Consider the following 24,102-nt stretch of genomic DNA (forward strand, 5'->3'; position numbering starts at 1 on the left):
CCTGCGCAGTCACGTGCCGGGGGCGGGGCGCGTCGCGCGGCGGTGACGCGAGCGGGGCGCGGGCAGGATGGGGCGGTGAGGGGCGGCCGTGCCGGACAGCCCGCGGCAGCCGCGCCGGGCCCCGAGCGAGCCGAGCGGGCGGTAAGGGCCGGCAGCGCGGCGGAGGCGCGGGGGTAGCGAGGAGGGAATGCGGAGGGAGCGCGGGCCACGGGGCGCCGGCGCCCCTCCCCGCAAGCCGACCGGGCCTGGCGGGGCGGCGCCCGCGGCTCTGCTCGCGCCGGGCCCCGCCCGCGGCCGGGGGTCCGGCGGGGCCTCCCCCGCTGTGCCGAGCGCTGCGTCCCCGCCGGGCCGCGGCCCTCCCGCTCCCGGCCCGGCTGGGCTGCGCCCCTTGCGGCTCCGCGCTCCCGGCGCTTGCAGGGGAGCCCCGCTGGAGAACGGGGGGCCGGGTGTCGCTCCCCCCGCAGTGCGGGGCTGGGAGGCTCCGACCCCGCATCCCGGCACTCCCGCTCGGCAAGTGGGCTTGGGCTGGTACAGGGAGCACCGCAGGTGATAGCGACAGTAGTTGCACGGAGAGGTTTTTTTTTTTATTTTTATTTTTTGATAGCGACTGAGCTACAAAATAAAATTAGAAGCCAGTTGTGATTGAAACTCAGTGCTGTGAGTGCGACTCCAGAGTGCATAGAAATACTCAAGATGGGGTTTTGTTTATTTTTTGATTGTGCTAATTTTATCTTACTTGTCCTTTAGGCCATGTTTATCTGTTCTTGGTAAGGTAAGTTTTTCTTGGTTTGTGTTTTCTTCACCCGAGGAGAGCACACATGTTAACTATAGGTAAATTAAAATTTTGCTTAAAAATTATGTGAAGAAATTACAGTCTAGTACAATTTCAGAGATGAGTACTATGCTTTTTTTCTCACTATTTTTTTACTTAAGTTTGATAACAGATATTTTTGATGGGAAAAAATAGGAATAAAAGTATATATTAAAGTTTTTTGATGTTTTTTTTTTGGGGCCCTGACTGTATTTCTGTAAGCTACGCAGTTAATACAAAGTCAGGATCAAAATTTTGCATCTTTTCACCCTCTGGAATACATTTGCTGTCAGTGACACATTTGAAACAACATAATGTGTTTTAATGCAATTTTTTTCCTTCCTTCAAAGGTGGTGAAAAAGACAATATCAAGATGAGTAAAAAGCCTCCAAATCGTCCTGGAATCACATTTGAGATTGGTGCTCGTTTGGAGGCACTGGACTATTTGCAAAAATGGTACGGAAGGCATTGTGTAGTATTTGCTGAGAGCATAATTATTTTGTGTAGTTTGTGTGCTTTGATAACTCATTATAAAAACCAGTGCACCCTTTAATTGACAATTTCCTCACATTAACTTTATGAATTTCCACCTAAGTCTGTTAAAAATATTAGCTTTTAGGAAAATATTCTCACTTCAGAAGTTGAGCTAAACTTTTCTGTGGGTCTGTGTTTATTTGCTCTTAGTGGCTTGTGCAGGTGTAATAAGCAAAGAGCCTTTCTGGAGTCCTGTGGAATTCAGTGTCATGGCCGAGGTGATCAGTGTGTCAGTGAGGCAAACTTCATGATCAAAGACTTCTTTTGTCTTCATTTGAAGGCATGCAAGGGGAGTTGTTTTGTATTCAGTTGTCACACTTGACAGGTCCACAAAACTGACTCTAGAAAAAAAAAAAAAAAAAAGCAAACCCACATCCTGAATTGGAGTTCATGGGATAGGCAGATACAGTTGTGTTTTTATTAAACAGCTGGAGGAATGAAGTGCTTCAAACTGTGACTCTGCAACCATCCAGGTGTTTTGTGAATTCAAAGCCTATAAAATGGGAATTGTGGACGCAAGGACTATGCTACACAGCATGTGTATTGTGAAAGGAGCTGTTCTGATGAAAAAAATTGTTAGTAAAAATTTTATTAAGGCAAGTGGGCTAATTTGTTGATGTGTGCTGGCCATGCTAGTTGAGTTTGAAAAATCCCTGGTTTTGTTAAAGTAGGTGACAGAAGTAGTTGATGCTTCTACTTAGAAGTTTTTTCTTAGCTGCCCTCCGATTTATTAGGGTTAGGAAATGTAGAGGTGTGTAGCTGTTTTTCTGTTGTATTCCTGGAGAGCTCAGCATGTTCCTGTAAATATCTGATCCTGTTAACTCCAGGTGATGTGAGAAAGAAGTCTGTGTATTATTGACGTGTCTGCTCCAGTGTTATGTGCTCTGTATAAAAAGTTGGGTCAAACTTTTTATTTGTAGAGCTTTGATTTTAATTATAGGAAGAGTGTTCGTCTTAATAAATGGACTCTAAAGGACTTGGTTTATAGAACTATTGTTGTTCTTACCTGTTGCTGTAGACTGGGTTTTCAGCACACTGATTCTGTAACTGAGTGGCAGTATAAGGAAAATATCCAAAATAGAGCAATAAAACTTTTTATGGCATCTTCTGTGACTAGAGGTAGTTGGTTATGTAATCAGGTAACAAAATTTAATACGTAAAAATAGCATAATAGTATCAAAAAATATCACTGACTGTCCAGTGTATAGTTTGTGTCAGACCTGCCCAGCTTTTTCCAGGGAAGGGTTGCATGTCAGTGCTGGAGTTCTTGTCTAGGTTTGGATTGTCAGGCATGGCCATGTCACAAGCTCTGCAGCTGAGTTGCTGGGTGTTTTCAGGAAGAATAGAATTTATCCTGAACTTTCCAGGATTGGATTCATTACCTGTACCACCAGGTAGACCCAGGTCAAGTTTAAATACATGTAAACTATTGTGGTGCCATATACAGAAGAAAGTTAATATCAAAATTTAGCAGTTGCAGCAACAATGAAAACAGGACTGTATTTCAAATGAACTAGTAATATAAAATGAACTAATAATACAAACCCAAATACCTTGTGACAGAAAATCTACTGTTGTGCTATTATTAGGGTGTCAAGGGTTGCAATGATAGTCTATGGGATTTTTTTTTAGTTGGCTTTCTGTTGCATAAGGGGGAGGTGGATGTTTTTAAAATTCTTTCTAAATATAATCTGTATGCATTCTGCTAATTTGCATGCAGAAATACATACTTCAAAGAAAATAAATTTGCTGAACTTACATGAAATCTCTTTATTATTTTTTAACAATAGCCAAATTGAAGATCATTGTCATTGCTTAGCTCAGTCTTTCTGCAAGTGACAAATTGAGAACACTTGCTGAAAAATAGCTTTTAAAATTAAAAATTTTATTTTTTTTCTCCATTTTTCTGAAAGCTTGCTGTCATCTAATGATCATGACTATTTAAAATGTTAATCAAGAAAGGCTTCTAGGGGATGTGAGAAAAAATACAGTAAAGTATGTTTTTGTTTTCTGAGGTACTTTTGCAGGTCTTTAATTTTCAACTGTGTAGTAGTTGCTGAAATTGAACTCCTGGCATCTGGTCTTTCATTTATGTTCTGTAAAGTTTTGAGGAGTCATCGGTGTGCCTTGACTACTTATTGCTTTAAAGCCCTGTAGTTTTAAATGAAGTTTTTGCAGTTGGTGTTTGGATCACTGGTGTCATTTGTCATGTACTGTGGCAGAGTAGAAGAAAGCCTGGTCAAACTGTTCAGCAAAGACAAGACAGGCTGTCAGTGAGCATGTTTAGTTTTGCTTTATTGTGGAGGTAACTGCAATTGCTGCCTTATCAAGTACAGCAGTTATGCTGTTGCAGGGGATCATCTTGTGTAAAGAACTTGTACCACTTGTTCCATTTAAATTTGCTAAAGCAAACTATGAACTGCAGCTCTAATCAAAACTGATCATCTGCAGCAGATAATGAATGAGATGGGATTGAAAATTATAAAATAGAAAATTACTATGTATGTGAAATGATCAGGGGCTGGAGGAATGTATGATCTATAAAGACAGAGTGAGGAAATTACTTCTTTAGCTTGGAGAAGGCTTCAGAAATCCCACTGTCAACCTTCCGATACCTACAGGGCTGTTATCAACAAGACTTAGCCAAACCCTACAGGTAGTTAGAGGGCAAGACAACAGTTGCAAACTGAAATGAGATATTCAGACTAAGTTCAAGGAGAATCTTTTTCTTCTTGGGACAGTCAAGCAGTGGATCAGGTTGCCTGAAGAGTTTGTGGAGTCTCCAGCATGGGAGCTTTTCACGACTGGGATGGATAAAACATTGGAAAACTTGGCCTGTTGCCATAGCTGACCCTGCTTTGAGTGGGAGGTTGGACTAAAGGCTTTCTGAGGTTGCTTTCAGTTTGAATTCCCCTGTGATCTCATACATAAACTGATACATGTGCATACACCTTCTTCTGCCTTTCTTTGCTGACAGAGCAAATGAAAAAGCAGTAGAGCTGCACTTACCTGCAAGTGCATGTCTGTGTGTAAGACAGTTCTTGAGCTGTCAGCTCCCACAAGTAGGACACTGTCCCTGCAAAGCTGATGTATTTAAGGATGCATCTCTTACTTTTTTAATATTTTTGTGTGGGTTTTTTTTTGGCTGTAGCTCTCTACTAGTTGTCCTGTAAGCAGCAGATACTGATTTGAAGAAAACCTGTTGTTTTTCTGAGACCATAGTCTTTCTTAATTTGCTCGGTCTAAACTCTTAAGTTAGGTAATAAAGTACAGATGGATGGCCCTGGTTTCTGGAATGGAAACAACCCCTCTAAAACAGGTTAGTTGTTGGAACAACAGTACTACCTCTCAGTATATTTGATTATCTGGATGGATTTCCACGCCCCCCCTCAAGTGGAGGAAATCTTTTCCCTGAAAGACTTTGAGAAGTCTTACTTGGTACAGTCCTTGCTTTGGATTTCAGTTGACTGGGTTACTTGGCAGGTGTTTGAAAGGGAAGTAAAGTCTGCTTTATATTTAATATAATATATGTATAATAAATGTGGGGACCTAGAAATAGATGTTTGCAGATTTTGCAGACACTAGAACACTATTTGTGAGAAGTCAGTATGGAGGGTATTTGGTTTTATATCCTCTATGAGATAGAAGGAAGCACTTTTTAAACCAGTGTTGCAAAGGCAAGAAGTATGAGTGTGTTTGTAGACTGTAGGTACAAACTTGAGCAAATTTCTTAATGTTTTTGTATCTTTTTTACAGTTTGAAATGCCTATTGTCCCACTTCACAAGGCAATTCACCACTTTTTGGTCACTTTTAAAGGGTTAGAAGGATGATGTAAAAAAATAGTGCTGTCTGTGTGGTTTTTAATGTCTGTTGAGTGCATTGGAAAAAATCGGTGGTTTTTTTTTTTACACTGTCAAGAAATGAAGTGGGAAGTTTTCAATTATTTTTTATTGTATAAATGTTAAAACACTCTTGTTGAGTGACCAGGGCTTCATAGTATAAGTTTTTAAGCCATATCAAATTCTGAGGCTTTCCAAAAATATTGCGTAATTCTAATGGGTTGGAATCGCCAAGATTGGAACCTGAGAATGGAAGGTGTGCGGTGTGTAAACTGGGCAAATAAATTCAGCTGAGAGCAGTTCTCTTGTTCTCTCTTTGAAAAGCAAGAGCAAACCCCCTTGAAATTTGGATGAAATTTCATTTGTGATTACTACATGTTCTTTCTAACACCTTTTTGAAAAAGCTCACCCAAAATTTGCAGAATATTGTTTCTTCCCATAAAAGAAACAAAGAAACTCCTTAATTACTGAGTTTTGGTGTGCTGGTCGTCTTTTTTTTTTTTTTTTTTTTTTTAAGAGTGATTTTTTTCTGGTTTGTGCTGATGAAGTGTTGTCAAATCCAGTTGTATATCAGTTTCATTGTTATGAGTTAGTGTGGCTTACTTGCAGGGGGAATTAACCTGACTGGAAAGTTGTTTTGGCCTTGATATTATTATTCTTTGGTACTGTAAAGAATGGTATCTTTGCCTCCTTTTGCAGTATGTCTTCAAATGCCTAATTGTAACTTTATGATGGAAAGAACTTCCACATAAAAGTTCTGAAGTGTATGAAATGTAATAATCTTCATATTAATCTTTATAATTCATTAAATTTATTCTTTTCAGTAAAAGTACAAAATTACCAGAAAGATCTTTTTGTGCAGGGGATAATTTACAAGAGTAAGTTCTGCAATACATATGTTCTGGTCTTTTCCACTGTGGGATCAGTATTGTGAAATATTACTGTTTGTACATATTTGTGGCACAATGTGTGGCTAAATTTAGTGGAAATTGAGGATAATAGTTTGTTGCTAAATAGAGAGTTGTGTTTGGGTTACCTAATAACTAATTGCACATGGCTTGGGCAGTTCCATCTCTGTGGACATATCATGGATTTTAGAAAGACATTGATAGCAGAAATTGTATTTAGCAAAGAGAAATTAACCTGTAAATACCTTGAGCTTCATGTCTCATCTAAAGTGATCTCTAATGACAATTAATATTTTGCACATCTTCTTTTATTAAATGATGCTAACCTTTGATTTTGTACATATATTAATGTCTTGATTCTTGGCTTGCTGAATTTTCTTTATAATTATCTTAATTTGAAAATATTTGTCTCTAAACTCTGCTCTGAATTTTACTTTCCCCTCTTATGTGGTTTGTTCTTCTCACAAAGTGCTTGGAATGGTGTCTTGATTGCTGCTGACCAGAGCAAGCCCCTGGCCATGACAAGGGAACTGCTATAGGGATGTGCCATAGTGGGAGCAGATTGTTTGCATTGGAGATATGTAGGAAAAGGAGAATTCTCTTTCAGCTGGTTGGCCCTGAATTTTGTAAAACAACCATAGTTTTGCATCACTGGTGGCTGGCATGCAATAAACCTAAAATTTCAAACTTTACTGGGAAAGGGCATCACCATTCTTGGCTTCCATTTCTGATTGTTGCAAAATGAACTTTCTCTCCTGTTGCTTTTCTGGTGTTTTTCCTTCTTTTCCCTCAGTTAAATATCTTCTGTGTCGTCCTTCTACTTGGAACTCCTTTAGGTTACAGGTTTCTTACACACTTGCTGTTGTAACAGTAACTTGACTTTTTCCTCTGCTTTGCTCCTCTTCCTGCTTATTTTGGTATTTTAGTGTCAAGTTCTAAGTCTGGAACTGGAACACTCTGGAAGATGGAAAAAAAACCCTAGAAATTTTATAATAAAATTTCTAAGTGTAGCAGCATATGGACTTAAAAAGAAACTATAATCAGAGGCAGGGCTTAGGAAAACCATCTCATGGCTGACTTATTTTCTTGAAGCCTTGTTCAAAGTTAAACTAGAATTTTGCTGCTGGGATACAGGTTTGACCCATGAGTTTTACATTCTGTTTTAATGCAGTAGATCATCAGCTCCACCTTTCTTGTTAGATTGCTGTTGTCAGTCTACTTTAGAGGGGGAAGAGAGGCTGATCTTGTTTCTTTGAAAAACTTGAAAAAGTGACTTGAAAAAGATTTTATTAGGGGAGTGGCAAATGAGAGGCTTCAATTTTAGACTAAGACTTTGTGGGTTTCTTTGGGAGTTCAGCGAGAAAAAGATGGGGACTTAAAAAATGGTTATAAAAATATTTAGTGTTTTTGAAATATATGCGTGAGAGAAATACAAGAGCTTGGACTGTCTCTGAATTCCGATGTGAGGGTGAAATGTGGCTGCAGTAGTAACCTAATCAGAGACATTTTCTTAATCAGTAGCTCCTGAGATATTTAAATCTTGGGAAGCTGTATACATCACTGCAGTTGAAGAAGTAGGACAGGAGAAAAGAAGGAGCAAATTGAGATTGACATCTTTTGTTTTAATGTGCAGGTCCAGTTAGAAGCCTGTACTTCCTGATGACTTATATTTTAGTCAGAACATAGTGTTAGAGACTCCTTTAAGAGCACAATCAGTATTTTGGAGAGATTATATTCAAAATTGATGGTGTTGACAGGTTCCCTATATATATCAGTTGCCTTTCTAGCTAAAGAATTTGCAGTAAGATTGGAAATTGGTTGCTCATGCTCTGCTCTTTTACTATTGGTTCACAGTAGTACTTGGTTTGAAAAACAGGTTGTGAAAGTTAAAGGCAGCTGTCCTTTTCCTGTGGTCTTTTCCATACATGCTGTTGACTTTAGAGCAGCCTGAATATAAATGCTGGTAAAAAAAATCAGTGATGTGATTAACTTTCTTTTTTTTATGAGATTCTGTGCACTTTTGAATCTGTTTCACTACTTCTCTGAAGGGCAGAAGGAGCTGAATTCTGCCTGATTCCAATTTGCAATGTTGTTTATAGATTCTTGAACTAAATGTTATCCAGTTGTTTTAGTTACTTAGCCTTTTTCAGACTTAGAAAGTTTTCAGTACGAAGTGTTAATACAACTTTCTGGAAGGTCATATAGGCACTATTGTACTAAACCAAGAAAGAAACCTTTGAGACTTAGCAGTTTGTTTAACACTCCAGGTATCCATCTCGAATTGAGAAGATAGATTATGAAGAGGGGAAGATGTTGGTGCATTTTGAACGCTGGAGCCATCGCTACGATGAGTGGATTTACTGGGACAGCAACAGGTTGCGACCTTTGGAGCGACCAGCATTAAGGAAAGAGGGGCTGAAGGATGATGAAGAATTTGTTGTAAGTGGTACATTTATTTTATCTTTGACTTTTGTAAACTGCTCTACTTGTTTTCCTACATTAAAACTCTCTAGCACATAATCCTTAATTTTTAGGGAAAAAAAAAATTAATTACTAAATTTGTTTAAAATAGGATTTTAAACCTGGAGAAGAAGTCCTAGCTCGTTGGACAGACTGTCGATATTACCCTGCAAAGATTGAAGCAATTAATAAAGAGGGTATGTATTGCAGTGTTCCATTGGTAAGGTCTGCTTGAAAATGCTGTGCTGTAGATTTAGTCTGCTTAAAAAAGTGATATGGCTATAAAGTTTTTCTCTCTGCCCCAATATTAAATGAAAATGTTTTTATGTATTTAATTTAGTAAAATGTTTGTCTTTTATCTGTATCAAATTTGAAAACTGAAATTCCTCCTAGAAGACAAAATGCTTTTTTAAATGTTTTTACTGTTTCAGTGATCAGAAGCTCCTGTGCAGAGTTTTAGGAGTATTTTGTACTGTTGATTTCAGTTAATGTTCTATTTAAATTTTCACAAGTGTTTTAGTTCTCTTTATTGAAGAAAAACAATCATAATAGGAAAATCAAGGAACACAGATTAAATACTTCACAATGGTGATATTTCTAATGAGCATAAGAAATCAACATTTTCACTGTAGTTTAGAGCAAATGAGGACTTGGATGAAAGTTGAACTGTTTCCCTAGTGCAGCATCTTAAACATTACATAACTATTTCAATGAATTATGAGCAGAAGTGACTCAATAGTTTAAACATACTTGAAATTGCCCAGCTGGACAAAGAGTAACTGTATTAAAGCAGGGTTTCATTGAGGCCATGTTTTGTTTTTTTGTACCTCTCTTGCTCCTGACTGGTGGTAACACTTGATTGCTCTTGTCATACAAAGTAACATGCAAAACATAAAGCTTTCATAGTAACAAAGTGTGTTTGTTTCTTGAGTACTCATAATGATCATCAATCATTTCTAGGAACATTCACAGTGCAATTCTATGATGGTGTTATTCGATGTCTTAAAAGGATGCATATCAAATCTATGCCAGAGGATGCAAAAGGGCAGGTAAGAATACTTAAAGCAATTTCTTTGTTAGGTTTTGTGTAGTTGTTTCGGTTTTCATTGTTTGTTTGTTTGTTTTAATATCATGAGACCATAGAAGTGTCAGTAGCAAACTAGATTTAGATTAGTCTTTATTCTAGGCCCTGCACTGCCTTGCTTCACCTGTTTATGGATGATGCCTCAGAGTATGCTGCTCAAGCGGCCTTGCCTCACTGAAATGTCTGGCTGCTGGACACTCCATTGCCAACTAATCTGTTCACAAGGCCTTGTCTTACAGAGTTTACAAAACCAGGGACATCCAATGACTTTTCTCTCTGGTATCTTTTCAGGAAAAAAGCTTTAGCTTATCAGCAGTCTGTGCTGCTGTTGATTTTTTTTTTTTTTTAATTTTATTTATTCCTCACTCTCTCCCCATGTCTTTTGTTTGCTACTATGAGAGCTTTTTGCCCACATGTTACTGCAAACATGACTTTGGGGTTTTTACCCCCTGTATCAGAACTTTCAGGCAATCAGATAAGTATTTTGTCTCTTATAACATCCAGTTGCTGATAAAGAAGAGATGCTGAATAGAAGTTGAGGGAGATTCTGAAGCAGAAGACATGATTTAGTCACTAGGCCTATCTTTACTTGTGAAAGGGAAACGTCATTGAAAACTCTTACGTGCTTTCAGTACATGTGCCATTGCATTTATCTTGCATGGTAACTGTGTTTTCATATTTAATGAGAAATTACTCCACTGAAACTATTTGAGACAAAATCCATGAAAACTAGTCTTTATTTGCTCTTAGTTTTCTTCAGAATACTCTTAACTTTGCAGACTTCAAATATTTCATAATTACCATTGTAGCCAGCCCTATTGTGACCAGAGCAGATGGATAATTGAATTGGCTTGAAAGCATCTCCACGTTCTGGCCTTCAGGGTAAAGGTAGCTGTATGGTAGGGTTGATCCACTATGCAAGGGACACTGGAACTTGGTGCAGACACCACTGCATTATTTAAAAGATGCTTCCTGAAGGAGATTAAACTGAAATCTATAGTCACACTAACCCTGGCTTCTTGCTGCAGTCTTACAGTAACTCTGTTGAACCAGTGTGTAGTATTTCAAGGAATACTGTTAATATGACAGTAAGTTAGGAAGCTTGAGTGTTCCTTTTACTTACAAAAAGCAAAACTTGGGTAATGTGTTTGTGACTGAAAAGAAATAAGCCTTTTGTTACAGTGGAAAGAGCTCCCTGATTCTGTCCTGTGCTTTTTCTAGGGAGCAATGTTGTGTCTAATCTTGAGTTACTACTCTTTAGGCCATAGGCAATTTCAGCTTTAAAAAAAAACAGTAAATCCATTACTTCACAACCATTATGTTGTCCAGACTTGTTTGGTGGCAGTCCAGCTCATCTGTTATTTCTAATTTTTCTCAGTAGTTGAGAGTTGTGGTGCCACTTATGCATCTTGGGGGTTGAATGTAGGCTGCTTCAGTGAAATCTTGAGAAGGAATTGGGGGCACAAATTTACACTTTGTGAGATGGATTTAGAATTTTTAAGTTGTCTGGATACAAGAGCAACTCGAACTCTGCTTTCTGTAATGGTGATTGATACTAATTAATTGTAGCATTTAATCCTGAAAAATAAGAAATAAGCATGAAAGTTTGTAGCTTTCAAAGGCAAAGATATAATTTTTCTTGCAACTTCTTTTTCATATAATGCAATGGAAAAATGTTCGTTTTTGTAAGTGTTTTTGTGTTATTTCAGAATGAAAACATGAACTAAGATTTGGTTGAAAATCAGTTATCTGAGACTGAGCTTTGTTTAAGCCTCAAACTCCCATGGATGTTTTTGTTCTTTTCCATTATTTATTTTGTAAGAAAATATTTGCTGAAATCTATGTATAGGTTGCGAAAATGCCAAGACTGTAAACTGATTTGAAAAAATTAAGTAGAGTTGTCAGATGCAACACTTCATGCTTCATTTAAACTTATAACTTATATTTTATGTGTATCCAAACTAAAAAATACATTTCCAGAGAGGAGTGTAAGCTTAAGATACTTCAAGTTCTAGTACATCAATAAATCTAACAAATTTTAAGATCTTTATGGAAGGTGTGTGCTAAGCATGCAGAATTCAAATTGCTTGGAGAGAGATAGAGATTAGTTAATACTTTGATTTGAGCTTAGTGTGACTTGAAGGAAGAGACTGTAAGTGCTGTAGCACTCAAACTATTTCTGAGTTGCAGCAGAAGTGTGTTTTAATAAAATTCAGTAATGAGGGTGGAAAGGCAAAATTTTTAAAGAGTGAAAAATATTTCTGTCTCAGTGCAATGACTCTTGAGGCTCAGCTGTGGTTCAGACAAGCACAAATTAATCAAAATCGCACAGGTCTGGGACTACTGTAGTACAGAGAGGGGAAAAAAGGGATATTGAGACTGCCCTTATGAGAGCACACATGAAGTATTTGGATAACTTACTTTTTCTGTTTCATGTTTTTTGTTTTATCTTCGATGTAATCAGGCGCGCGAGAGGGAGCAGATAGCGCCGGAGCTGAGATTAGTGACGGAAATCGAACCAAAAGAAGTGAGTTTTGAGGAGGGATTTGAAGGAGAGGGAGGGGACTTGGCACACAGGAAGAGGAAGCTGAGGAAAAAGCATGGATTTGCGAATGGGCCAGAGGAAAAAAGAAGATGTGACAGGAGACAATGTGAGCCAAGATGTAGGTGGGGCAGACTGTAGAATTGAAAGGTGAGGGTAAGGAATCCAGGCTTGATGTGGAATCAGCCAGTCAATAGATTCATGTTTTATGTATGTGTATGCATGGATGTGTGGGAGTTGGAAGTTATGGTGTGACAGAAGAGGAAAAAGCAGCTGAATCTTTAGAACTGTGGGGAAGCAAAAAGTTGGTGGTTGTAGGCAGGTGAAGGGAGAGCGATGTATGTGTGAATTCTGCTGCTGACGCAAGGATTGGATTTTGGAAATTATTCTTGTTTTGCCTTCCCACTGTTGCAGGATTATGGTTACACAAGGAATATTTTAAAATACAAGTTTTTTAGCCAATTGATGTGTAAGGCCGTTAAGTAATTTATGCTGATGTATTTCTTGATCGTGCAATTTCCTGTGTTTTGATTTAGTGAATCTAATTAGCATAATGACAGTTTTCCTCAGTAGTCATAAAGTAATGCTTTGTTTTCTAACTGCTGTGGGTCATTACTATTCTCCTGTCAGTTTTCTCAGCTTACTTGAAAGCTGAATTTTAGTAAGAAAGAAAAAGAAGTAAATACACATTTTTGAACGTATTTTATTCTATATTTTTTGAAGTTACATATGTAAATGAGAAGCTCACTGAGGTGAGATACTGAGGGAAGTGGGAAATCAGGCTGGATGGTGCAGAGTAGCTGGTTCAGAGTTACACAACTTCTTCCAATAGGGAGACAATGTCAGGAAATGAAAGAAAAGTAGGGAAAACTTCTCTTAGAAGGATTTTGCTTTTACTCTTAATTTCTAATGTGTTCATATTTGGGCCCTTGGCTTTGTATGATCTGGGAAATTTTCCTACTATTAAAATTTGTGACTAGTTTCTGTGATTCCTGTGATATTTAGTGTCCTGTTATTATGGTTGATAGAATAGATACCATACTATTACCTTGAGGCAGATTTCAGAATTTATCATGCTTTAGGATCTCACTATTATTCTTCAATTGTTTTGTTAATTTCTTGGTAAAAATTCTGAAAAAGACACAAATGTATCCTTTTGAAGGAGGAATTCCTGGGCTCTACAAAAGAAATATAGTCACATTACCATCTTAGATGCTAAATAATTCTCACATGTCAGGAGCTGTGCTGCTGAGCAATCACTCAGCAGCAATTCATGGTTAAAAAGCAGGCATTAACTGTGTCACTTTAGTGCGTGTGTGCTTACTCCAGAGCCAAAACAAAAATGGACCCACAGAGTTTCTGAATGATTCAGAATCACAAAGTTGTTTTAAGTTGGAAGGAATCTCTCATTTTAATTTTGACCATCCCAGCTGCTTCAGGTTCTTTTCACGGAGTTTAAATTTACATGTTAATCTAGGAAAAAAAGTGTAACTGTCACCATAATTAATGTCTCTCTTCTCTGGTTTCTGAATGTTCAACCCTTGTTTGCTTCATCGTTATATGTCCTGCTGGTGTAAGCTCCATGTTGTAAGAATAGTATCCAAATAGTGAAATAAAATACAAAGAAAATCACAAAACTCCTTTCCATGTTGCACCAGCTGCGCTTAGACCAGGATACTTGGTTCAGCATTGTCTTTTGAAGCTTATTATTTTCTGAATCAGGGTGCTTAGCTTGACTGAAAATTAGGATGCTCTTTAGAAGCTGTTTTGACGCAGGCTGCACTACTTCCCATTCCCACTTTTATCATAAGATCTAATCTCCAGCCGTGTTACTGATCCTCTTCACCCTTAGCCAGGGTACAGTGTAAGACTTCTACTCTCAGGTCTCCTAATTCCTTGGCACCACAACTAGCTCAATCCTTTTTTTGTCCTGCTGGATGGGCAAGGCTCTGGATGGACTGGAGCTAATAGGTGGCTGGCCAAAAGAGAGGTGTGCTTTTGACTGACTATGCAGCTGGCATTTAGACACGCTCGTTTGTGCTGGCATGTCACCACGTGGCCTCAGTAGTTGCCTGTTGTGTGAGCATTGCCAAAGTGCTTCCAAACTTTGCTGCTGGCTAGTGTGAGTGTCTGCATCTTGCATTGACAGTGTGGACATGGAACACTTTATCTTAGAGGAATCAAAACTGTTGTTGTTTCTAAGGACCTAAGTTGGTGCAAAGAAGAGACATGACCCTTATAAAGCAGTGATTCAGAAGTATTGAACTACGGAAAAGGAAAAGCATAATGCAAGGAGGAGTATGTATTGCACAAATACGCTGTATTTGTGTTATGATTTCCTCATGTGTCAAAGAAGGCAAAGAAACCCTCAACAGAACAGAAACTTGAAAGGCTTATAATATATAATGAGTGGGGAAACAGTTGCATTAGAACAAGATTTGTAAAATCATTCTACTTTAGCTATCTCATGTGATGACATAACAGCAAGGAGATATTCCAGAATAAAATAGTCTGTGTGCAGTTGGGGAAAAAAAAAAGCACAATTTGTGAAGCACTCATGGGTAACTAGACAAAAAGTCTTTTTCATTTTTTTTTTTTTTTGTGTGTGGTAGTACTTGTAATTCAGAGCACTCAGATGCTTCATTCTGACTGGTTGATCATTTCTACTGCCTTCTATATTGCACATAACTTCTCCACAGAAGAATTCTGTACCTCAGTGTTATAGAAAATTTAAAAAATACTTTAGTCAAAAGGATCAAGTTACAGTGTTTGCAGTCAGATTGATCCCTGACATTCAGGAGACATATGGCTGTAGTCACATTGCTCTAAACTAGTGGTAAGAGCTTGGCTCAGCCTAGGAAGCTCTCTCCATTTGCTTGTAGGGTGGCTTGACTTGGTCTAAGTGCCAAAAAGTAGATGAGAGTGGGATGTATTGTTTACCCTTTGAATGTTTCCGTATGGTACAAATAAGCAATTACGCAAAATGATGCTTAATTACCTTAAATACAGATTGTGAAATTCAGACATTTTATAGAGTACTTCATTGAAGTTAGTGAGTGAAACCTGTAACATGTAATACAAAAAGAGTAAAAGAGTTTGTAGCTGCTCTAGAAACAAAGGTGTAATGAGGTAGGAGTTATCCCTGGTTTATCAATTTAGTTCAGGAGGAATTCCATGCAGCTGGACACTGCTTTGAGGCGACTGTAGCTTTGCATAATAGGTCAACAACTATGGAATTGTGTGTTTCAGAGCCAGAAGGGTAAGAAAAATGTCAATCTTCTGGGACTGGGAGCTCTTGGGTTTCTAAAGCAATGACACAAAAAGTAATTTAACAGGGAATGTGTACAGCCAGAATTCTATATACAGTGGTTTCTTTGAAAGATGTTTTTTCTTTCTGTCCATGTGACATACTGATAATACTTCAAGTTTATTTGGAAATTTGGGAAGGCCGATTTTACCACTCTTTGAGTAGTAACCATAAAAATAAATTAATTTCATTTGAACATTTCTAGATAAAGTTCACTGGGTTTATGAGTATTTTCTGTTTGAGTCTTAGGCACTTTATAATACTTACTCACCATTTTTTCCTTTTTGGAGGATTGGATAGCTTTGGTCAAAGCTGCTGCTGCAGCAGCAGCCAAGAACAAAGCAGGAAGTAAACCTAGAACCAGTGCAAACAGCAATAAAGATAAAGAGGACAGAAAATGGCTAAAAGTCCCTTCAAAAAAGGAAGAAACCTCAACCTCTACAATCATGCAGGAAGTCCAAAAAAAGGAAGAGGAGCCTACATCTAGTGACACATTTGGTAAAAGCACATCCTCTAAAAACAATTTTTTTTTTTTCTGTAGTGTTGAACTCCTGTTGCTAATTTTGCAGTTAAGTAATAACAATATTTCTAGAGGAAAATGTCACATTTGCTGCTATGATAGCTTTCTGATACATAATGGTAATCGGTTCAGAAACTATTTTTATCAGATAAATTTAGTTCAGTCATTATTTACTGCTTGTGCTAAACTTCTGACTAGCTTTATCAAGAGCAAAACATGGCTTTTTATTAATGACTTCATTGTACAGTTTGGTTGATATTCCTGCATCTTTTCTTACCTGTGAGATAATCCCTGATTGTGTTTTATGACAAAAAGAATTCTAATATGCATGATATCTCCATATTCAAGGGTGTTTGAAACTGTATCTAAGTTGATAAGATTTGTTCATTTTAAGTCTTTAATGTTTATTTCTCATAACATTCAGTAAAAATTACAAATTTTGAGGTAATCTCCCTTTATTGTTTCAGTATGTAATTCTAGATCTTCAGAATGTATAGTTTTCCTTTTTTATAAGCATTTGAAGTTTCTTTACTACAGTATTCTATTAGCAGTTCTGAAATACTTAAATATTTTGAATGTTATGCATTTATGAAATGTGAGTTAATGAGGTTTTTCTTGTGTTTAGAAGTAGGATTTCCTGTAGTGGATGTTCCAAAGATGGCCTTTGTACAGGCAGAGAGCACGTTATCACACAAGAGGAAAAGTAATCTAGGCAACTCATTTCAGGCAAAGAGAGCTCGCCTAAACAAGATCACTGGTAAAAGACTTTTTTTGTTGTTGACTTTGTTCCTTTTTCATGCAGTGAAATAATCATGCTTGTAAAGAAGGTGCTGAAGTAGATTGCATAGAAGCACATTCATGAGGCAGATGGTCATTGCTGTCTGTACTTGTTTAGAATTTTAAAGGAATTCATAAATGGTAAAATCTACCTGGTTCATAAATTGGTCACAGACTGTACTTGGTCTTTTTAGTTTTTTAGTATAGTAGCCCTCCTGAATTGATGAATTTCTTGAGCATATTTTACCTCTAGATGTACAGTTTTTTCCATTATTGGGTGAATTTGGGTTTATACAACTTCTTAATAATGTAATGAATTGTATATTACTGTAAATTAAAGCTGTGGTTAGCTGTGGAGAAACAGAAAATATTTTTTCCTGAAGTGAAATTGTTGCTTGGAAATAAACATCCCTACAAATTGAAGCTATAAAGATCTGATTTTTTTCAATGTCTAAGCATTCATTCTGTATCTTTATTGCTCAAAGATATTAATGGAAAACAGGGATGTTACTACAGAATACACTCTATACAACAGGAAATGAAATAATTTCTCTTTAAAAGCTGAAAAATGCATTTATTCCAGAATTTAGTAGAAATTTACTTACCTGTGAAAAAATTATTTCAAATTATAGTCCTCCAAATAAGAAAGTTGTGTTGATAGCTTTCATCCTGTTAGTATTTAGAACAAAGTCTTATATTTGTACCTGTGCTGGGAAAGTATCAGGTGCATTTCAAAAGCTGGGTTGAAAAAAGTTGTGAAGTCCCTCCCTTAACAGAGGAGCCCTTGGACACACTGTAAGATAGAAATTAATTCCACTTATTATTCTAGTCAATAGTATTTCGTGTGAAGGCTGGTAAACTTTTCTGCGCTACAAATTGAGAGGGGCTTTTTTTCTTGGGATTTTTTTTGAAAGTAGATAAAAATTCTTGTTTCTGTAAAGCAAAAATAACCAAATTTGCTAAACTGCATAGTGAGAGGTTTTTTTTGTACTTGTTTTGGCTTACCCAGTCTTTCATTGGTCTGCAGTGGAGGATGTTTAGTCAGTTTTCTTATGAGAATGGTTCTGTTTCAGTCTCTCAACCAGAAAAATAAAATGCTATGAATCATGAAATAGTTCGGGTTGGAAAGGACCTTAAAGTTCATCTACTTCAAACCTTGCTGCCATGAGCAGGGACACTTTCCACTAGACCTGGTTGCTCAAAGCCTCATCCAACCTGGCCTTGCACACTTCCAGGGATGGGGCATCCACAGCTTCTATGGGCAACCTGTGCCTCACCACCCTCATAGGAAAGAATTTCCTCCTCCTATCTAATCTAAACATACTCTCTTTAGGTTTGAATCTATTCCCTTTTGTCCTATCACAACATGCCCCTCTAAAATGTCCTTCTCCAGCTCTCTTGTAGACCCCCTTTAGGCTATAAGGTCTCCCTGGAGCCTTCTGTTTTCCAAGCTGTACAATCCCAATTCTTTCAGCCTTTGCTCACAGAAGAGGTGCTCCCAGCCCTCTGACACCTCTGGGTCCCTCCCCTGGACTCACTCCAGCTGGTCCATGTCCTTCCTGTGCTGGGACCCATGAGCTGGACACAGCAGTGCAGGTGGGGTCTGAGCAGAGCAGAGGGGCAGAATCACCTCCCTGATCCTGCTGCCCACAGGGCTTTTGATGCAGCCCAGGAGAGTGTTGGCAGCTCATGTCCAGCTCTTTCATCCACTGTTCAGCTTTTCATCTAAGAAAGGATGAAAAGGATCTGTTCTTTTCATACAAAGAAAGCAGTCTTTAGAAAAACCCATCTTCTGCCTCCAGGATTGCCATTCCTGGAAGGGTCCTTCTTTGGTTCCAAGTTTTGTAAATGGATGTCAAATTTATCACCCTCATTTCTCTTCTCCTTTCCCATGCTATGTACATTTTCAGTTAAGTTCCAATTTAATTGCTGCCATGAGCGGTGGTAGTATAAGATGTAGAGACTAGAGCTGTGTACTGACAGAGCCCTGTTAATTTCTTTCCAATAGCAGTTAGTAGCAACAGATACCAAAACCGGCTGAAAAAACTTTACCTTTAGAAATTGTATTGCCTGTGCTTGTGGATAGATTCTTACTACCTTAGGAGCATTATGAGAATCATAGTAGTGACACAGGTTCATACAGACTGAACTGAACCATCAAACCATGATTTTACAGCCATTGACTGTGTTTCCATTTTAAAAAGTATGTCTGTCTCCACAAGACATACCTGGCTAGCAGAGGATGTGTTACCTTTCACTGAAAGTGTACTTATCCTTTAACTACGAGAAGAAATTTGTCTTGCCTTGTAGATAACTTTGTGTGTCTGTTCTCAAATTAACACACTTCTGCAGTTCATACCATAATAAGTCTTTTATAACAGTACATTTTGAAAATGTGACTGCTAATGATCAAATTTTTTCTTGTCACATGTTTATTTCCTATGTGTTAAATGCTTGTATATACAATATATTGTATATCAGTATACACTTGCATTGTGACATTTTTGTCTCCAGCACAGGCTTTTAGATTTGAATGAAGGTTGGGAACCATGCTGGTGTACCCACTGGAGTGGCTACAGATTAATAAAAGAATTGTAACTGTTAGGAAAACGTTTACCACGTTTTATGGCTGTATTGGGGAAATAGTGTAAGACACTATTTCAGGAAGCTGTATGTTCCCTGGTTTTCAGTTCAGCATTCAGCATTTGATGGAGAAGGGTTTTCTTGTCTGCCACAAGGCTCACAGCTGCATCAGGTGTTCTTTCTCACCATTCAACAAAATAAAGTTGTTTCCTTTGCCCTTTCTTTTGCTACTATCACTGGTAGCAATTACATTTCCCAAAGGTGAAGAATATCTCCTGCTAAGCACATACTAATGTCGTCTTCCAATCAGTTTTTGCCTCTGTTGGAATGTTTGCTTCTATGTCTTCTCGTTCTGTGCTGGTACCTAAAACCAGATAACGGTTGCAGTGAGCTTGCAGAACAACATACTCCTGGTTCACTGTGCCACTCCCTGCTTTTGCTTTGTTAGGTGCTCTTACAGACAGGGTGGTGAACCTGTAGTCCTGATGTGCAGTAGCTTGTGAAGATGCTTTGTCCTACAGGCATGGTGCCTGCTTAGAAATATACTTCATGATGTAGAGAAAAATGAAATCATAAGGATTATATATTGACAGATCTGAATCTAGATGGATTTAATAGTTTGAATTTCTGTGCAGGGATCATCTAGCTAAAACTAAAAATCAGAGAATCTGAGAATCACAGAATGGTCTGTCTTGGAAGAGAACTTAAAGGTCATCTAATTACAACATTATCCACTAGACCAGCTTTCTCTAAGGCCCATCCAGACAGGCCTTGAACTCCCCTAGGGATGGGACACTCTTCTCTGGGCAACCTATGGCTTACAGAACCACAAACTCTTCCTCACAAACTGTAGTTTGGTTTTGTTTTGTTTTTTTTTTTGGGTTTTTTTTTTGGTTTTTTTTTTTTTTTTTTTTTTGGTTGGTTGTTTTTTTTGTTTGTTTTTTTTTTTTTTGTATTCAAAACTCAACTTCACTTGACTTTGAAAATTATTTTACACTTTTTGATACAAATGCATGATTGCAAAGATAAAGAACGCTGCAATTTTTGCAGCTTGATAGGGATAATTTAAGTTTAAAATGTTTATTTAAGTCTGTAAAACCTAAATCTTTTATTTAGTATAATGCAGAATTAAAATCTTACCTGATAATTTAGTTTTTATCTAATAGGACTAAGTAAGTTTCTGCTTTTCAGTTAACCTAAAATAAAGCATAACTTAATCTAACATAAATAGTAAATGAGATAAAACACTTGGTGTTTACTGTTGAATGCTGAATTTTTTTAGTTTTGCTTTAATGTCTTGAACAGTTCCTGAGAGCCCACATTTCACTAATTTATAATTCCATGGACATTGTGAACCTTAAATTAATTTTGGCCATATCTAATTTTTTATGGAATGCAATAGCAATTCCCTCTGAATTTGTGAAGTTAATGTGGAGTACTTGAACTCCTCACTCCTAATATTGACATTCCCAGAGATAATATTAGAAATTTTTATTCAGATTTGTTTTTTAGGTTTTATCAGTTCTGTATTTTCTTAATGGTGTAGAACTTCTGTCTCTGCACTGTTAGGCAGTTAAAGTTATTGTGTGAGGCACAACTGAAGCTATTGCCATATTTTGCTGACAGAAAGATTTCTTGTATTTATATTCCCCTTTTCTTTACAGATTTTTTGTAGTAGTGATATTTTACATAACTTGGTGAATGAATTTACATATTCTAATATATTATTTGCTCCCAATATGGTCATCTTATGGAGGTAATTTGGGAGCTCCACTGCTGAGAATATTTGTTAGGAAATTAAATCCCTTTTTGTATTATGTCTAAGAAAGTTTTGCATGTGTTATAATTAAGAAGTAGTAATACAAATTCTGATGTGAATTTCTCATAGACTGGAAAGGGGAGAGAGAGAAGTTTTGTAAATAATTCTGATTTCAAAATTTACTTATGTGTCACACATTTGGGTTTAAAGCTCAAGTGCTTGAGCTTTGGAAGAATGGCAAAGCTTTATTTTAGAATTGTTAATTTGATTTTCTTCTTGTCAGTAAATATGCCAAAGAAATGCCTCCTGTGTAAGCATGCCATTGTTGGGATGTCCTTTAACTTTTTGCTTTTTCTAATTTAAAGTGTTCAGCTTTGTGTGGAGCCATTTCAGAAAGATTCAGTTGTAGATTTGTGCAGTTCATATTTCTAGTCTCAATATTCTACATCTTTCTTTATGAATTATTGTTGCAAGGTACTTCTAACTAAAAATATCTGCAACTTTTCTCCTAAGGTTTATTGGCATCCAAAGCTGTTGTTGCAGATGGTGCTGAAAAAAAGGAAGGCAACAAAGAAACAGCTCCAGTCCTGGAGCAGGTATGAAATGGTAGAGTTTGATTCTTTTGCAAAGTTCCCACTGGAGTGTGCCATGGAGATGTAGTACCTACAACATTAAAATTTTCCCCTTCACATATAACAGGGAACTCAAAATTTATCTTATGTTTACATTTCTGGCAGAGCCAGAAGTATGGAGTTTGTCTCTAAACACAGTGTTGACTTGAATTTCAGTAATGAGCTTTTGTGTTAGAAAACTTAACAGAAAACAAAATAAAGTCTCCATGCAACAAATATGAGGAGACCAGTGTCCCAAGGTCCAGTTTTATAGCTGGAATGATGACTGGCTTAGAAACAGGCCCTTACACAAATTTGATTTGTGTTTGAAACAGGGTTTTTGACATCACTTAGAACTTCTTTTGAAAGAAGTTTCTTTTCTATTGTAAGAATTTGGTGTTGTAGGCTTGTATGTGTTTTATGAACTGCTCAATGAGCCATACATTTTGCAAGAGTGTGTATTTTAATAAATACAAAAAAGAAACTTTTAAATAATGTTAAGGATCTGATTTTTAAACCTGCATATTGGCAGGATCTGGAGGCTGCCATTTTGTCTTTGGCTTATTGCACTGTGTTCAGGCATTGCTTGACTCCGAGTTGTGCATTATCTTGCATTTTAAAAGGGCTGAATGCCTAAGCATGGTAAAGCAAGCTAAGGATGAACAGTAGTCTTGATTCAGGACATCTTTGTTTTCCAATTATTTAAATCAGAGCCTTAATGTATCTTTAATACAGCTTTTTTGTATGCATTTTCATTCTTTAACAGCAGCATTTGAACAAAGTAGCCTTGCTGCCTGCAATTCTTTAACAAGCACTTCTGTTCTTTAGCCCCGGCACACTCTATGAACAGTCCCTACCCCAAACCTGATTTGATATTTTGGTTGTACTGGTTCTTTAGAGCTGATATATAATTGCATTACTCTGGTTTTTCCATTGATGCTGCATTGGATGAGAGTCAATGGAACCTGATTTTCTGTTTTTGATGCTGTCACTGTCAGGGCTGGTGGAGCCACTGCAGTGCCAATGCATTGACCGATATTTTGCATAAAGGTTTACAGTGTACTGACATGACATTCCATTTCTCAAATTTTTGCATATTAAAGATGCTATGATTTTCTTGCTACTGTGTGTGATATTTTCAATGTGCAAAAAACTGTGAAATGGCTTACAGCATGTTGTTTTTGGGAGAATCATTACAATGTAAATCTTGCCATGCAGAATCCCATTGTGGTGAATGGGACTTTGTGGTTTACATAGACTGTGTATGCAACAGTATAAACTGCAGTGCATATTTACTATAACCTTTTTGTTATTTCTCAGACTTAGTAACTCGGCTGTTACTGTTTTATTGATCAGATATAAAAAACAAGATGTCTCTGTCATTGTTTACATGCTAATGGTCTGGAAAAACCTCATTTTTTGGAAATAATAGTTAAGCTCTTTTAAAGAGGCATCTAAAATCCCAAATTGCCCTGTTCTTTTGTGTATAACTAAAACCAGAAACCTCACAAACATTTAAACAATTAACTGTGGGGAGGAAGTTTTTTGAGCTTAAAGCTTTTTTCACTGAGTTCCTATACAAATTGAAATTAAAATGGCCGAGTTATAAACCTCCCCAAAAGGTTTTCCAAGCGAAACTGACATTCCTTAGAGGTTTTGTCTGCTACTGCTAAAAAATTGAATGGATAAAGTATCTTGTAGGTATTTTTAATAATGTAATGCAGAATACAGTAGAAATATTCAGGCCAATAGCTGAAAACTGACTCTGTTGATGCAAGTTTTTGTTTATATTTATACATTTTAGTTTACAGTTGTCTTAAACCCAAAACCTCAGACAATTAGTTGCAGATACAGTAGTTTATTTAATTGTATTAGGGTATGTCATGTTATATTTCCTTTTGACCAAGACCTGAGTAGATGGATAACATTAATTCATTAAGGTTTTTAATGTTAATTTGTCCTGTTAAGAGGTTAAGCACCTTATCAAAATCTTAATTTAATTTTTTTAATCTTGTTTAAATAACTTTGTAATTTGAAAGTAATGGATGCTGTAGTATGTCTTTCACATCTGTGAAGATGAACAATAAAATTGTTTATTTACAAGTTACGACTCTAATTAATTTCTGGTAATACCTCTCATAACCAGCATAGGTATACTCTACAGTTCATGGAATATTTTATTTAAATGAATAAACTGCACTTAATATGTGTGTAATGAAATTATGCAAGGTAGAACTGATGTCTGCTGAATGGGATGTTTTGCACCGGATCTTTACCTCCCAGCAAGCTGTTCATGTAGCATTCAGGGGCACCCTTTTACAGACATAGAATGTGCACTTGTGGGGTTTTGTTTTCCTTTTATTTGT

General features: G+C 37.2%; 1 protein-coding gene across 6 annotated transcripts in view; it reads left to right on the forward strand.

Annotated features, from left to right (window-relative positions):
* The first annotated feature begins 69 nt into the window (after positions 1 to 69).
* The window catches only part of PHF20L1 (PHD finger protein 20 like 1), a 54,082-nt gene continuing 30,049 nt past the window's right edge, over positions 70 to 24,102 (forward strand). The window contains exons 1-10 of one of the 6 annotated variants that reach the window (XM_053958574.1): positions 121 to 141; positions 748 to 772; positions 1,162 to 1,267; positions 8,361 to 8,532; positions 8,666 to 8,750; positions 9,514 to 9,602; positions 12,102 to 12,164; positions 15,777 to 15,984; positions 16,632 to 16,763; positions 21,639 to 21,721. In XM_053958574.1, coding sequence (XP_053814549.1) covers positions 1,185 to 1,267; positions 8,361 to 8,532; positions 8,666 to 8,750; positions 9,514 to 9,602; positions 12,102 to 12,164; positions 15,777 to 15,984; positions 16,632 to 16,763; positions 21,639 to 21,721 — 915 coding nt within the window. In that variant the 5' untranslated portion in view covers positions 121 to 141; positions 748 to 772; positions 1,162 to 1,184. Of the gene's footprint in view, positions 142 to 421; positions 773 to 1,161; positions 1,268 to 8,360; positions 8,533 to 8,665; positions 8,751 to 9,513; positions 9,603 to 12,101; positions 12,165 to 15,776; positions 15,985 to 16,631; positions 16,764 to 21,638; positions 21,722 to 24,102 lie in introns of those variants that run through there. The other 5 variants (XM_053958566.1, XM_053958558.1, XM_053958589.1 and 2 more) reach the window with 5 other exon arrangements.

The sequence above is a fragment of the Vidua chalybeata genome, chromosome 1 (genome assembly GCF_026979565.1).
Source record: "Vidua chalybeata isolate OUT-0048 chromosome 1, bVidCha1 merged haplotype, whole genome shotgun sequence".
Lineage (NCBI taxonomy): Eukaryota > Metazoa > Chordata > Aves > Passeriformes > Viduidae > Vidua > Vidua chalybeata.